The sequence below is a fragment of the Dermacentor variabilis genome, chromosome 1, assembly GCF_050947875.1.
Source record: "Dermacentor variabilis isolate Ectoservices chromosome 1, ASM5094787v1, whole genome shotgun sequence".
NCBI lineage: Eukaryota > Metazoa > Arthropoda > Arachnida > Ixodida > Ixodidae > Dermacentor > Dermacentor variabilis.
In genome coordinates, this window is record NC_134568.1 from 106,311,979 (window position 1) to 106,327,625 (window position 15,647).

At 43.1% G+C, this 15,647-nt stretch overlaps 2 protein-coding genes across 5 annotated transcripts in view; one reads left to right on the forward strand and one right to left on the reverse strand.

Moving 5' to 3' along the window:
* The window catches only part of LOC142582593 (rac GTPase-activating protein 1-like), a 90,598-nt gene extending 84,936 nt beyond the window's left edge, over positions 1–5,662 (reverse strand). The window contains exons 1-3 of the mRNA XM_075692472.1: positions 5,474–5,662; positions 4,749–4,842; positions 3,935–4,079 (exon numbers count right to left, since the gene is read on the reverse strand). Of these exons, the coding sequence (XP_075548587.1) occupies positions 3,935–4,079; positions 4,749–4,836 (233 nt within the window). The 5' untranslated portion in view covers positions 4,837–4,842; positions 5,474–5,662. The remainder of the gene's footprint in view (positions 1–3,934; positions 4,080–4,748; positions 4,843–5,473) is intronic.
* Positions 5,663–5,874: 212 nt separating this feature from the next.
* The window catches only part of LOC142582600 (uncharacterized), a 31,455-nt gene continuing 21,682 nt past the window's right edge, over positions 5,875–15,647 (forward strand). Inside the window, exons 1-4 of one of the 4 annotated variants that reach the window (XM_075692512.1) lie at positions 5,875–6,307; positions 6,394–6,519; positions 6,940–7,079; positions 9,536–9,576. In XM_075692512.1, coding sequence (XP_075548627.1) covers positions 6,397–6,519; positions 6,940–7,079; positions 9,536–9,576 — 304 coding nt within the window. In that variant the 5' untranslated portion in view covers positions 5,875–6,307; positions 6,394–6,396. Of the gene's footprint in view, positions 6,308–6,393; positions 6,520–6,588; positions 6,774–6,939; positions 7,080–9,535; positions 9,577–15,647 lie in introns of those variants that run through there. The other 3 variants (XM_075692484.1, XM_075692494.1, XM_075692503.1) reach the window with 3 other exon arrangements.

Sequence of the window (15,647 nt, forward strand, 5' to 3'; positions counted from 1 at the left end):
TGCCAATATTTTAGATCTTATACTAACCAGTCATCCTGAAAGCTTAACATCCCTTGCATATCTCCGCGAGATTAGTGATCACAAAGTTATTCATGCTGCCTTCACTTTCGCTCCCCCACCACGCGACATGCACGAGAAGACAATTTGTTTATATGACAACGGTAACTATGAGGCTATAAATGCTGAATTAACGCATTCTTTTCTACCTTCACAGATAAATTTGATAACCATTTGATTCATGATAACTGGCTGTTGTTTAAAAACAAACTATGTGAACTAAAGAACCAATTTATTCCCAGGATAACCATTCGATCCAATCGACAAAAACCATGGTTTACGAGATCCTTAAAATGACTAGAAAATTAAACAAAAAAGCGCCTTTATCGCCAAGCTAAATTAAGGCAAGCTCAGTTGCCTGGGAGAAATATTATGCTGCCGAAGCTGCGTACTTAATCTGAATTCGCGATGCCAAGCGAACCTTTTTTCACTATGACCTGCCAAACATTTTATTTACTAATCCAAGAAAATTCTGGCAGGTGATAAGCCCCAAAGAAGCACATATCAATAATCTAACTAACGAGCTGGGTGAATCAGTGACAGATTTAACCTGCGCTAATATGTTCAACAACGCGTTTTCTTCAGTCTTCACTAATGAAATGGACACTTCCTACCCCGCCAACCACAAATATACAATGCAACATGTCAGCCATCACATTCACAGTACGGGGGCTTTTATCTGCGATAGAAAATATTAAGTTGTCTTCATCATCTGGCATCGATGACATTAACTCTAAACTACTAAAAAACACGAAACACATTTCTGCAGAGTTTCTATATTTATTATTTTCAGTCGCTTTCCACGGGCACCATGCCAGATGAATGGAAGATGGGGAAGGTTACTCCAGTCTACAAATCGGGCAACAAAAATTCTCCCCTAAATTACCACCCCACCTCATTGACAAGTGTTCCCTGCAAGATCTACTTATACCTACTCTCATATTATGAACTTTCTAGGCGCTAACAACTTTCATCCTTCACAGCACGGGTTCCGCAGGGGCCGCTCTTGCGAGACCCAGCTTGCACTATTGCTTCATGATGTTCATGCCAATCTTGACCGTAACATACAAACAGATGCCATATTTTTGGATTACGCGAAAGCGTTTGACAAAATCGCTCATAAACGCCTATTACTAAAACTTTCTCGTTTGCATTTGCATCCTGATATCCTAAAATGGCTTGAGCAATTTTTAACTAACCGCTCACAGTATGTCTCATTTAATAACCACGCTTCAAACATTACACTCGTCACATCAGGCGTACCACAGGGGTCTGTCCCTGGCCCCCTTTTCTTAATTTACATTAACGACTTACCCTTGCATGTGTCCTGCCATATCAGTATGTTTGCCTATGACTGCGTTATTTACCGTGCAGTCAATACCATCACTGACCAAATAACTCTTCAATCCGACCTTAACCGGGTACAAGAATGGTGTGATGTTTGGCTGATGACACTCAACTCTAATAAATGCAAACTTGTCTCGTTTACCCGTTGTGATCACCCTCTTTGCTTTTATTATCGGATCGGTGACATCACCGTGGAATCCTACACATACCTAGGTATCACCTTGACTAATGATCTAACCTGGAATGCGCATGTTACTAATGTTATTTCATCGGCTAACAAGACATCGGGATCTTTAAGACGTCACCTCCGCCTCGCTCCATTGCATGTAAAACTGTTAGCCTATAGATCACTGGCAAGAACGAAACTCGAATACGCATCTGCCATCTGGGATTCACATCAAGCATATCTTGCCAATGCCCTCGAGGCAGTTCAAAATCGCGCCACCAGGTATATTCATTCCACATACTCTTAGAATGTCAGCATATCATCTTTAAAAAAAGAATCTTCCCTATTGCTTCTATCCCTTCGTCGCCGCATTGCCACCCTTTCCCTCTTCCACAGGTTCTACTATTTGACGCTCAATCAACCACCATACATTGTTCCCCCAACCCGCCAGTCACGGCGCATTGGCCATCCCCAGCAGGTAGCACAACCACATTCATGCACAATTACATTTTCAGCCTCATTTTTCTACCGAGCACCTAAAGACTGGAATGGCCTTCATCATCAAATCCCTGCCATTACCTGCTCTTCACAATTTGTTCAAGATATAACAACTTTTTATTTACAGAATTGAATGCATTATAACACTTGTTTGTATATGTTGTATTCCAACCCCTTATGTAATACCCCTACCACGGGGTCTTTAAGGAAATAAAATGAAATTAAATTTGAGCCATGCTATACCTCACAACAACTTATTTACTAAAGATATATTTTTAAGTAAAATACAAAGTGTGTCTGTAGCAACTCCACTTTACTGTACTGTTGTTTATCCAAATAACTGCAGTGATAGAAAATCACCTAAATTTATGTACATAGATTCAATATTCTGAAGTCAGCTGCAATTGTAACTAGAAAGTTTAGTTCTTTAAACAAAAACACCTAAGGCAAATGTTTGCAAAACATGCAAATATTTAAAAAGTCATTTCATAGGTACCAAAGAAAAGCCCTGAAATTTGAATGTGTACCACGCACACCTCAATTGAACAAACACTGCAATGCACTACCAGCCACTGCCTGTATCATGGTCTACCCAAGTTACCAAACAACTGCACCTACATGCAGCCTCGTCCTCAATCTGTCGAATGTTTTGTGCACTGGTTTTTCTGGACATATTCAGAATGCATGCATATCAATCTCCCAAGACCAAAGACAACAGCGAAGGTTCCATCTCGAAAGTTTCGGTACGTATGAAATTACTTTGTGGGAATTATTCATTACTGATACATAATGCCACACTCAAAGGCAATGGGGGCACTTGTTCAAGTGCACCAAGTTGCTGCATCTACTCAAGTATAGTCAACATCTATTCAGTTGACCTTAGCAGGACATGCAAAATGAGTCAAAGTTGCATAATGGTTAATTGAAGGATAAGCTAGAAATCTGAGTTGAATAAACATCTAACGGGTAATGCATTGTACGCATGCTGGCAGGCACTTCATGGGTTGAAGATTGACCGATGGGTTTTAAATTGAAGCTTTCTTTGAGAACCCTCCCGAACTTTCCTGACCATGGCTGCTGCTGCTGTTTTGCCAAATAGCTCACACTTAAAATAAAAAAATTGAATTATACGCCCAATGGTATGATGAAACCTCAGTCCAACTGCCATGTTGGAAAGCAAATTAATTTTACGTGCCTAGTGTCAGTACACTGAAATCCAGATACACGAGCCTTTTTGCATTCTGCCCTGAATGATTAGCTCTGATCAAACAAAGAATGTCATACTCAGTAACTGGGCCCCATAGCCATTAAACCACTACAGTGGGAACAAATGTGCAGTTAATGCAAATGACCTTGTACGTGCACAGCACACCAGCCAGCATTTCAGTCCTGCATGCAAAATCCCATTAACAGTTCAGATGTTCATTAACAGTTCGTTGCAGCACAGGCAGTTCTGTCTGGCACCAACAAGATTATACTATATAGCGAGATTGGCATGAGAATGTTCAGTAACTAACAAATTAGAGTTGGACAGGTACATTAGAATACACAGTCAATGTAAAGCTTAATTCAAAACAAATTCTGTGGTATTAGGTGCCAAAACCATGATACGATTATGACGCATGGCAAAGTAGGGGACTCTGGATTAATTTTTATCACCCGAGGTTCCTTTACCTGCACCCAATGCATGGTAAACAGGCATTTTTGTTTTTTACCCCAATTGAAATGAGGCCACCACAGCTGGGATTCAATCCCGTGCCCTCTGGCTTAGTAGCACAACATGAAAGCCACTAGATTACCACGGAAGGTCATGTATAGCTTATCTGCTGTCGAATCAAGTACATAACCCAGCCCAGAAAGATTTACTTTGTGTTGGTCAGCTTTCTCTCGAGCTCCATGATGGTTGCATTCTGGGATGCAACAACATTTTTCAGCTCAGCATTCTCAATAGCTGTGGCATTCCATCGTCTGCGACACTCTTCCTGGTTTCGCACAAACTCTAAAAAACGTTCTGGAAGAAGCAAAAAAAAAAAAAAGCGAAAATGTCTTTAAAGTGAGTAGCACTCGCCCACATCCTCACAAAGGAATGATTCGATTGACCAAACAATCATGGTCTGCAAGACCTATGTGGCTACTGGTGATCAGTGTAATGCGATCCCCATGCACTGCAAAAGAGGCCAACAGTCAGTGAAGCCAAGGAAAGCTCAACTTGGCTTCAATGATTGTGGGCCTCCTCTAAAACATGCCCCTATTTCCCTATGTCTGCACAGCGAGCAATTCACTGATTGCATTGGCACATTAGAACAAAAGCATAAATGCCCACACACATTTGCACAAAAGTAAAATATCGCAAAGTCACAACTTTTATATTAAATACCAAGCTAAAGTACATGTAAATTGCAAATTTAATTAGTATTGTTGGCAGAGATTCTTTCGTAAGCTACAGGGCAACAAAACATATTGGTCTGCAACTTCAAGATGCAGAAAAACAAAATTGCACTATTTATGGATAGCAAAATGACTGAAAATTCAAAACTTACAAAATGGAAGGAAAACACTGGCGCACGTTACTATTAACACACGTAAAGTGAGAAGCAAGTCTGGTGTGCGCACTTCTTGCGAGGCTAACTTTCATGCGCATTACTGTCTTATTTTTAAAAAAGAACTAAACAAGCCGCACCTTCTGTCGCGGCGTCGGTTGCCGTGACTCTCCTGCAGAAATCGTCAAACTGGGCGACCAATGAAAGTTTTGACACTGTTGGTGCCATGGTGGGCTGCAAAAGAGGAAAGACAAGCCCACTTTAAAACGGTCATAAGCCCATTTGGGACATTTAATTATGCAAAATGGTTTCTATTACTGCGCTTCGTGAAATATATAAGTCAACTCAAGAGGAGAGGTTAAACTCGTAATGTTTTTTTTTTTCGCATTCAACATAGAAAAAAAAAAGTAATAATGCAGCCTATGGTTACCGGTCTTGAACAGAGCTCAGCGCAAACGAACGGGACACAGAACATTGAAATACTCAGAAGAGCTACGTACTAGCAACTAGTGGCAATGGTTGTGCCAGCGCAAGGAACACCAAGCGAAGAAACAGCAACAATAAAAAAGAGGGACACCACATCGCAGGGATAGTCAATATTTGCAGAAACTTGATTTTTTGGCATCACTATGTAGCTGGCTCACATACAGAGAAGGGAAACGGAGCACAAGGTAATCATTAATTGTGTTGACAGCATGAGGAAACTAAGTCCAGACAGTCATATTATTGAGTTATTGTCGCATGACAGATGTTTAACGCTGCACGCATTTTTTAAAAGGTTATTCGGCGGTAAACAGTTGAAGATACGAAGTAGTTAACAAGTCATCACCGACGTGTAGACTCACGACAAAATCTTAGTACCGACCTGATATCGAACTGCTTGTAAAAGTGGTGTGTGCCACAGTTAGCTTCGTGATCTGACAGCGTCGCCTTGATGAATACGCAGATTACGTTGGCAGAACTTGCAGTAAACAAAGGCGGTGCCGCGGGACAGCCAGTGCCGCCCGTTACTAAACGTTTGAAAATCTTATCCTAACTCGCGCCTTCATATTACGCGTTGAATCACGGGATACGGTGCACGTACTCTCAGGCCCAGTTTGCTCTTTGAGTTACTTGAACGACTTAAACTAGCCATCTGTAACACAATTTGAAATTTTTAAACCGTTTATAAAAATATAAATATTAAAAATATAAAGTAAAGACCTAATTTCGCGAGCCAAGTATGTTTATATAATTTGATATTATGGTTTCGATTTTGAAGTCGGGTTTTGTCTCCGTGCGGTTCCTAGTCGCTGTGTGCAGAATGCTAAAATAGCGCTAATGTACTGCACCCAAAATAAAGATAAAATCGCTGCGATCCTTTTAATGAGGCCATCGCTCAGCTGTTAAGCGTCTTCATTTAGTGAGAAGGTGCGCCTCTTATCTCTTGCATCACTGCAGATAACACGCCGAGAACTCCACATGACTCCACAGCGTATTCTGGTGATGTGCTGTTGTGTTGGTTGATGAGCATTTTTTAGGCTCGGACTGCTGCGCGCCCATGACAAGCAGCGAGATAGCGCTGTCACAACCGCTTAATGCGGCAGTACTTAGGTGAGCATATCATGCCGATATAATCACTTATAATTGGCGTCAAACCATTTCAAGCGCGCAGTTTGCTAAGAGAATCGAGCCTTACTTCGTCCAAGTTACGAATACGGTTAGTATTGAATTATGATCGTTGAAGCCATAAGAACTCTGCTGGACTAGTTTCGGTAGCAGCCTCTCTTATTTTGTGCGATGCAGATTATGGGCGATGCCCCCGAGATGGCACCACAAACGACATCGAATGCTGCTGGTGGTGGTATCAACGACTTCCAAGATTTTGAAGAAACACACCGGCTCCTTCAGCTTCCGTCTCACAGTACACAGGTACTATTGTGGCCCAAGCCTTTTCTGTGTCATCTCGCTAGTCTGCGAGCGCGCCGATATTGGCCTGATTGGCCCGCTAAGCTGTCAAATGCGGGCCGTGTACAGCACCGTTTAAACAATAATTCGGGTTGTGCAATATGGTTAAACTGTTTTTAATACATCCCTCGTTCGTTATACTCTTTCTAAAGAATGTGCAGAACATCGCCTTCTACAATGCGTGCTTCACGTTTGCAGTTGTTTCCTCGCTAGTGGAAGTACGCAATTACTATTCGTATGCACGCATTCTCGTACAGTGTACGCACTTTTGCAATAGTCATTTTCTGCAATGATGTGGCCTGTGTGACATCCGTGTTCGTAGCACATGACCCACTAGCTTTGTACTCTTCTATGTCGCCTGATTTACCCGTATCTGTTTTCAAGGTAACTAATTCGCCGTCTGCGCCACCGAATCCGTATCATTCGCCACGAAAGTCGAGCAAGAAGAAAGCACATAGGAAAAGGCGACAAGGAAGTGTGTCACAATCTGTAGCCGACAGCAAGTACAGCACGAACTCGCCAAGGTAACTTTATTCCTCGTGAAGCCTGTTTGTCTTTCTTTACGCACAAAGGTGTCATTTGGTGACATTTCGAGGGGGCGCCGGTTGGCATAACCACAGAAGAGCGTGCACCACATGTCTGTTCCTTCATTTTAGTAGAGTGTGTGCATGGAGAAGGAACGTACCTGATCCTAGTCTGAGTCACATTTGGTAGAGTAGTCGAGTGGCCGGCTGCTGCTAGGTTCCGCATATGTTTGTATGGACCTAGCATGATGCCTGACCATGCGTGGTTTCACTGTAGCATCGGCCTCTGTCTGTCTCTGTGCTCGTGTGTTTTCCGAAAGACTGCGGCCAAATGGGGTGATTGACCACTCTATACAAGTGTGATTCAGACTGTGCGGTGCATATTGTGGCACATGCAGCATTTATATGTAATGGACATGCTCACTCGATCTAGTTGATAAATAAGATAACCCAGCTTTGGATGCTTTTCACTTAGGGCAAGAGTGAATGAAACTACCTCTATCTTTCGATTTTGGCAGAACTGATTTGCGTGCAACAGCAATTACATGCACATCCTGCATTATTATTGGGGTCGCAGTTGTACAGGCATTCGAGGCTCATTTGCGCTGTCGTGCTGTCCTGCAATTAACGATGCATGTGCGGCTCGCACATAGAGGATTCAGGGTGTAAAGTTTGGAATCAGGCATGAATTAGATGGTAGCTGGGCCATGCTGTCGTCCAACTCATCCACGCTGAGGACGTTGAAGTGAGAGACGTGTTCTCATCGAGAAAGAAGAATATGGGTTTATTTACAGTATCTACATAAGGACATTGCAGTTCATCAGTCTAGCATGAATGCAAGAGAAAGCACCCTGAGGAGCCGCGCAACAGCTCCTTAAATACACTATGTCCTCCCTAGATCCCTAGGTGAGGGAAAACGTTCGACCAGAGTCATCGTAGCCGAGCCGCCTTTGAGGGGGAGGGCTTACACACACACTTCCGCACAGGTTTCACTGCCCCCACCGAGGCGAGACGGTCTTCGCAGAACTGGGTCTTGCCCTAAGGAGGCACCTCTTAATCCCCGAGCTGACCCCCGCAGAGTGGCCGCCGTGGTTCTTCATTGTCTTGTGTCTTGAAAGGCGCGAGGGACGGTGCCACCAAATACATTCCCTCAGGAACTCCCCCGCTCGCGACAGACCAGGTCGGTGATGGCGAGTTCACTAACAAAGCCTGGTTCGCCTATGTCGTCCCGGCATTCCGGTGACGAATAGTTGCTGTCTCGGCATATTGTCCTCCTCACACAGTCAGTCGTCGCAGCAGACATCATGACGCCAAGAGGCTGCGGAATGACGCCTCGTCGTCCTTTCAAAGCAAGTCTCCACAGTAGACCTAGTGGCGCCGTTCGGCTGGAGACTGACGGTCGGTTCCTAGAAAATGTCAACCCCTCTGCTGCAGCTGGTTGGGAAAACTTTGCATGTCGGCACCTCTGCAGGCCGTTCCTAACAAGGTACATGAAAAAGTGCGTTTCACTCCAAAAGCGACAATGCGAAGTGGACGCACCTTCATGCTCGAGCTGCTCAGCAAGCTTTGTCAGAGCTAGCCCAGCATTCTGGCTTCCACTGCTTGCTTGAGCGTTGTGTGCGTACCACATGATAGTGAATGTTAAGCTAAATATATAGGTGGTCAGACTATCTTGCAGCAAAATTAAAAAATATGCAAACGCCATGTAGCTCGACAGGAGCAAGGCAAGGTTGTTTGCCATCGCATGGAGATACTGAGATTATTTTTTGTGATCTGCTTAATTACATAATTAGTCATAATTAATTGACTAATGAACTTTTTAAGTATTATAATTAAATGAAAAGTGTCGATGAGAAAATTGTAGAGTAACATGGAATAATTCCGATACAGTTTTCTGTTGCTTTATACATGCTACATAAAAGTGTTCTTCCGAGCGTGAAAGAAGCCCGCAAATACACGCCAATGGTCGTGCGACTGGCCGCTCGAGATATGTTGCGTGTATTTGCGGGCTTCTTTCACGCTCTGAAAAACACTTTTATGTAGCACGTATTGAGCAACAGAAAGCTGTATTGGGAGTTTTTCATGTTGCTCTACAATTTTCTCGTATACACTTTTCATCTCATTATAATATTTGAGAAGTTGATTAATTAAGGCTAATTATGTAATTGGGTAGAATGCAAAAAATAATCTGAGTGTCTCCATGCGATGACAAACAACATTACCTTGGTTCTGTCGAGCTACGTGGGATTTGCATATTTTAAATCTTGGTGCATGATAGTTTGGACATCTTGTATAAGCCTTTCTTTTGACATCAACACCGACGGTTTTCCTTCGAAAAGCTTACTGCAAAAAAACTAGCTATGCTGTATAGTTTTCTCTGCAGCAAATCATGCTATAAAGTAAATTTGCTCCGCTCACAAATGAAAGTTCAGTGACCCTTGTACGTTGTTTTTCAGCTCTTCAACTGTCAATGATGAGATTTTTGTTCCTCTGACTGGTATGTACTCTTATGTTTTTTGATAATTTTTATTTCTCTTTAATTTTCGTCCTTAGTTGGCTGTGCTTGCTAGACGAAGAATTCTTTGGATAGGTTTGTATGAATATTTTAAAGCTTGCTTGTTTGTCAGGTTTTCTGATAACTTGAAAAGCAGCATTTAGAAGTCATAGGTACCTTTATGTCTTACAGATCAAGGTTTTTATGATTGCTTAAAATTGCTTTTCTGCAATTTCTGCAACTACTTGCACAACTGAGGAAGTAGCTGTTGCTAGGCAGACATATTTTCTGCACTAGCAGTGCCCCGCACATCACAGTTTTCTTCTTTTCCTCCTTGGTGCACTTGTGGCAATCTTTCGATGTGGGCCTTAGACAAAGGAGCGAGGATGTGACTGGTGGGACGCATTAACAACCGCCACTTTCCCATCTCATTGTAATACATGGCAGATCTGGGAGTGTGTACATATGGGTGTTAGTAACTTGTTTCCTCACCATAAAAGGCGATATTCACATCACTGTGTTCTAACTGTAGAATATCTTTACTGACCAAGCCAGAGGGGTGGTTCAGAGCCCCTTTTAAATTCCTCATAATCTAGCTCTAGCTTCAACATCCCACAGTTAGGAAAAAAAATCTGCTGTAAAATTAAACTGTGAGGGACGCAAGGAAAGTGAAAAAGGAAGAAAGAAAATGCAGCATGGCTGTGCATCACTGGGAATAACATTGCCCTCGCAGCACAGAACCGAAGCTCTAACACTGCTAGGAAAAATGAAAGCTAGCTTTTGCTTCTATAGCTCCACTGATACAAAAAGCCTTTGAAATATGCTTGCCAAAGCGGTGGGGGGAGGGGGGGGGGCCTTCCTGCTGGGATATTTTTGTGTGCTCATGACATCTTGCAACTTCATTATAAAGTGTTGCAGTGTCTCTTTAAGGTGTGGTTCAAATATTGTGCCAAGTCAGGAAATGCTAGTGACAATTTTGTTAGCATGAAAGTTATGGGACTATGTGCTACACTTGCAAAAGATTGTTTCTAATGAAAAATCTCATCTCGATAAATAACCTCTTTGTTAAGACGTTACATGCTTTCAAATCAAGCAGAAATGATAAAAATCTGACTACAAATTAGGCAACTTATGGTAACGAAGCTGTTGAAGGTTGGCCACAGTTTGGTGGGTTTGAAAACTTGTAACTATGGCAATTTTGACAACACGGGTAGCTTGGCTTTGAATCTGAATGACGTAGGGTACTGAATAGGCAAGGCAACACGGTAGATAGAAAGTGGGCACCAGTATCTAATACAGTAAAACTTTATTATAACGAAGTTGAAGGGGGGGGGAAGAATTGCGTCGTTATATCCGTTATTTCATTATGACGAGGTTTGACTATACCATTTTTTTTATAGTATCTTGTACAGTAGACTTGTGTTTACTTGGCTCCAATTCCTCTAGATTCAAGTCAGGAGATTCTGGCCAATTCCTCTGGCCAGAACCTCCTGACCGAAAGTTCTGGCCTACACCCATTCATTTAAATGGACCCGAACTTTTGTTATTTTGATCCTAAATTTGGCCTTCGCTGAATAATTTGAACTTGACCAGTCAGCAGATATGCCTGACCCTTGTGGTAACGCCAATAGTGACCCCTTTTAGTGGCAGTGTCTGTCTCGACAGAGTGTAGGGGACAGTGAATTAAACACATGTTATCTCCCTTCATAAATACCTATTTTCAGCTGGCCCTAGAATGATATTCAAGCAATGACCGTAACTCACAATATCTGAATATGGCATTTAGCATTCTAATGTGCGACTGTTTTTTTTCCAAGAAAATTGGGTGGAAATTGCTTGTGCAGTGCAATTGGATATGAAACCAAAACCGGCTTTACAGTGTTTGTGTGCTTTATCGCATGACTTGGATGAACTGCGGCGAAGCTGCCTTTAAAGGGAGACAAAAGGCAAATACTAAGTCGGCGTGGACTGTTTAAATACCATTCCAGAAACCGCGCAACACTTGTTTCATGCCAAGAAAAGACTTAGTTTACGAGAAAATTGCATCTGAACGGTCTGAATACCCTTTTCGAAATTCAAATCTCTTGCCACCCAACCGGGGGAGTCCCAATCGGGGGAGTGGTGATGTTGCTGCCGTCGGTGAGTAAAACGGCGCCCGACATATGGCAGTACGTTTTTATGCCCAGAACGCAAACGCACTGCCATGGAGAAACCGAGCCAAGAAACGGTGGATTCGTTGCTGCAGCCACTTTTTGGACAAGTGGCATGGACCGTTCGGGCATCTCGCGACATCACATGGAAGTTAAATTCTCTGCTACTTGCAGTTTGTGCGAGTTTTGCAAGCCAGCAAAACCAGTGCACCACTATGCGATTACAAAACTACTGAAACTCGAAAGCATGGGCGGCACAGAGTTGAGCAAAAACGAAACCTTTTCGACCACCCGCATCATTGTCAAGGGTAATCTCGATGAGTTTTTTTCTAAAGATGAAATAGAACTGGACAAGTAGCATTTTAGTTTGTTGTATAATTCAATACAATGACACTTCTGTAGTAGTTATGTATTAGTTACAGAATTTAACTGAGTGCCCATGTCATCAGGCAAGTACTTCAATATCCCGGGGAAGTCTCCAATCGTGTCCTGCATTTACCTCAATTTCTCTATTATTAAGGCTCAGTTCGTGAGAATATAGACGCCTTAGAGATTCTCGAGGTCTGATCTATCCTTTTAGCTTGACTTAATATTTGCCTTTAGTGTCCCTTTAATAAACCGTGCGGCAAAGCTGACTTTCGGAAACTGGCTGCCATTGTGCAACACAGACCCTTGGCCATTTTTCTCGCTAAAAAATTGGGCGTGTGTTAGATTTATGCTTTGTTTAGGAGCTTAAACGGGTCCTAAACCACCCCTCGGGCTTAGTGAAAAAACAGTCCACGTATAGCATACGCTGCTGCCAACGTCTCAGCCAAATTTTGCAGTTGTGCGTGGCACGTGGAGCTCGCAAGTGGAGCCCGGAGTCACTTTTTTCTCAAATGCTCTCTTTTCTATAGAAACTGCTTCTCACTCTTTTCTCGATGCTTTATTTTGTAATATTGCAGATTCCCATACGCGGCTGCTATTGGTCAATAGCTGACATCGATCAAGAAGGGCGTTTGGGTCAGTGTTCTTCTTCCTACTGTTACTGTGTATATCTATTGATGAAGTTCAATAAGCAGGCTGAAGTAAGAGAAAATGTGCTTTTGAATTTTGACAACAATTGCATACTTCCAGAAGAAGCAGACTATCGTCTGCTCATGCTCGGCCGCAGCAGCCTGCATAAGAACTATGGCGAACCTGCTTATCGATGTCATAGCTGTTGGGTCTCACTAATTTCAACTAGTTTTGAACCATCAACTAGCCTATAACCAAACAAAACTTAAGGTCAGACCACACACACGCTTGCCAGGGTGCTCCCTCCTGGCCGCTCCCAGTTAGACGCCTTGGCAGACTTCGCTTCGTAATGAGCACTTCAGTATGCACAAGTTGGATGTGGCTACTATCCGTCGGTCAAGCTGGTGCAGGACAAAGTTGGTCTGCACCACGCAGCACAACCAGGCTGGAGCATATTAGTGCAGGTGTGCACTCAAGCCTTGTCATGCACAGAGCAAATGGAGTGCATATGGACTACAGTTGCATTTACCTCTAGCCTGCTACGTAGCATAGATACTGCAACTGCTGCGGGATGCCGCGACGAGTCTGCTGGCTGTAGCTGGCTGAGAGCACTGTAGCTTGCTGAGGACAACCGTGTTTGGCACATCATAGGCACCAAAATCTGAAGTAGTGGCATCTATGTGAACATGCGAAATCAAGTTTGGACTGTGCATCATGGTGACGTTCAGTAGGCAGAGTGTTGCGGGCACGCCCCACTCCGTCATAGCCTTTGTAGCGCAAGGCATTGAAGAACAAGCAGGAGCACCGTGAACAGGATGTTTGATTGTGAATAACTCTGCTTCTGCTGAATGCATGAAGAGTGGTTCAATAAAAAGTGGTTCAGGGCCCCTTTAAATGTAATTTCTGTGTTAGTTATATACTTTGGACTAATTGAACATGAGTGTGCATTGATTCAGGGTGTGTTATAATCGGGCAAATACTGCCAAATAAATGAGTGGTGTATTTTGGTATTTTCTTCTGCATGTTGCTTAATCCGACTCACCTGATAATTCAATCAATTTCGTCGATCCCGTCATGGTAGAATTAACAGAGGTCTACTGTATCTTGAACCGCCTTTATCAAAGTCGAGAAATGCATTTGAAGGTAAAATAGGCTATTTCAGAAATATTTTGCTGCAAAATGTACTTCAATGTGTTTAGCGGAGGCGTAGTTATTGGCAATGGAACACCCCCACCGCAGTGCTCTCACTTCTTCAATTACTTGCACCACGAAGGCTATGGCTGAGCGGAGCGTGGTCACAATGCCTACTGAATGTTGCCGTGGCGCAAAATTCAAATTTGATTTTGGATGTTCACGTAGACGCCACTACTTTTGATTTGGTACCTACAACGAGCCAAACACTGTTGTCCTCAGTGAGTCGCAGTGCGCATTGCAAGCGGGCTCGTCGCATCACCCCACAGCGACCGTGCTACTATCTACACTACGTAGCAAGCCCAGCTACATGCAACTGTAGTGCGTATACGCAGCGTTTGCTTTGTGCACGGCAAGGTTTGAGTACATGCTCCTGCTCATATGCTCCAGACTGACCGTGCTATGTGGTGCAGGCCTTCTTTGGTCCTGTACCACCTTGAATGATGGATAATAGCCACATCCAAATTGCACATTTTGAACTGCTGTCAATAGCTCAATACGAAGCAAAGTCTATCAAGGCGTTCAACCAGGAGTGGCCAGGAGTGAGCGCACGCTGGCAAGTGTGCCTGTTGTCTGGCCTTAAGTTTTGCATGGTTTGAGGGTAGGGGCATGTTCAAAACTAGTCAAAATTAGGGAGACCTGATGCTACGACATCGATAAGCAGTTTGGCCGAAATTTAATTCCTACGTAGGCGGTAGCAGCCGAGCATGAGCAGATGGTTGGTAGTCAGCTTCTTCCGGAACTACGTAATTGTATTATGGAAATTCGAAATGCATATTTTCACTTATTTCACTTACTTTGTTTATGAAACTGTGTCAATAAATATACACAATAGCAATAGGAATAAGCGCACTGATCCAAACACCCTTCTTGATTGATGTCATCTGTTGGCCAATAGTAGCTGCGCATGGGCATCTGCTAGATTACGAAATAAAGCATCCTGAAAATAGTGAGGAGCAGACTTCTTTTGAAAAAAGAGTGTTTGAGAAAAAGGTGACATTGCACTTTGCTTGCGAGCTCCACGTGCCGTACACAACAGCAAAATTTGGCTGAGATGTTCAAAGCAGTGCATGCTATCAGCGGACTGGGTTTTTTCACCAAGCACGAGGGCTGGTTCAGGACCTTTTTAATATACCTGATACCAGGGCTGGGCATCGATTTCATTAATCACTGCAATAATCAGCTTTGTAGATTCACGCATGTGACCTAAAAAATTAAGTGTTGATGTTCGGATGTGAACTTAAAGAAACAGTGTAATTTAAATCAACATTTACCATTGCTATCTATCCTGTCAGTGAAACAATGCTTGAGTGCACATGTGTCAAGTATATATTGAACTCATTCACACCACTGTGTAAGAAAAATAATTTGGGTGTTGACTCATTGCCTGGCGATGCTGCCAGAAATTGCTTGCCACTCCTCGTACATTCCCTCAGGTGAAGGTGACGGCACGACAGGAGGTCTCGCCAAGCTGCTGCAGCCTAGCTGTAGGTGCTGTGGAATCTTTCGGTGCAATGGCTTTTGCGATATGCTGCAGAACAGCAATGAGGACACGGCCTTCTCATTCATAAGAGCTTGTTTTCAAGCTTTTTTTTGCACACTCGGTCTACTGCTCACCACTTCATAAAGAGAAAGAAATGTAGAAAAATTTGTGCATGTCTGGTAGCCCAAATTGCAGTTTGAAATGAAGCACTTTTTGTCCATGTCGTACAGAGCTTCTGGGTTTCACAGGTTTGC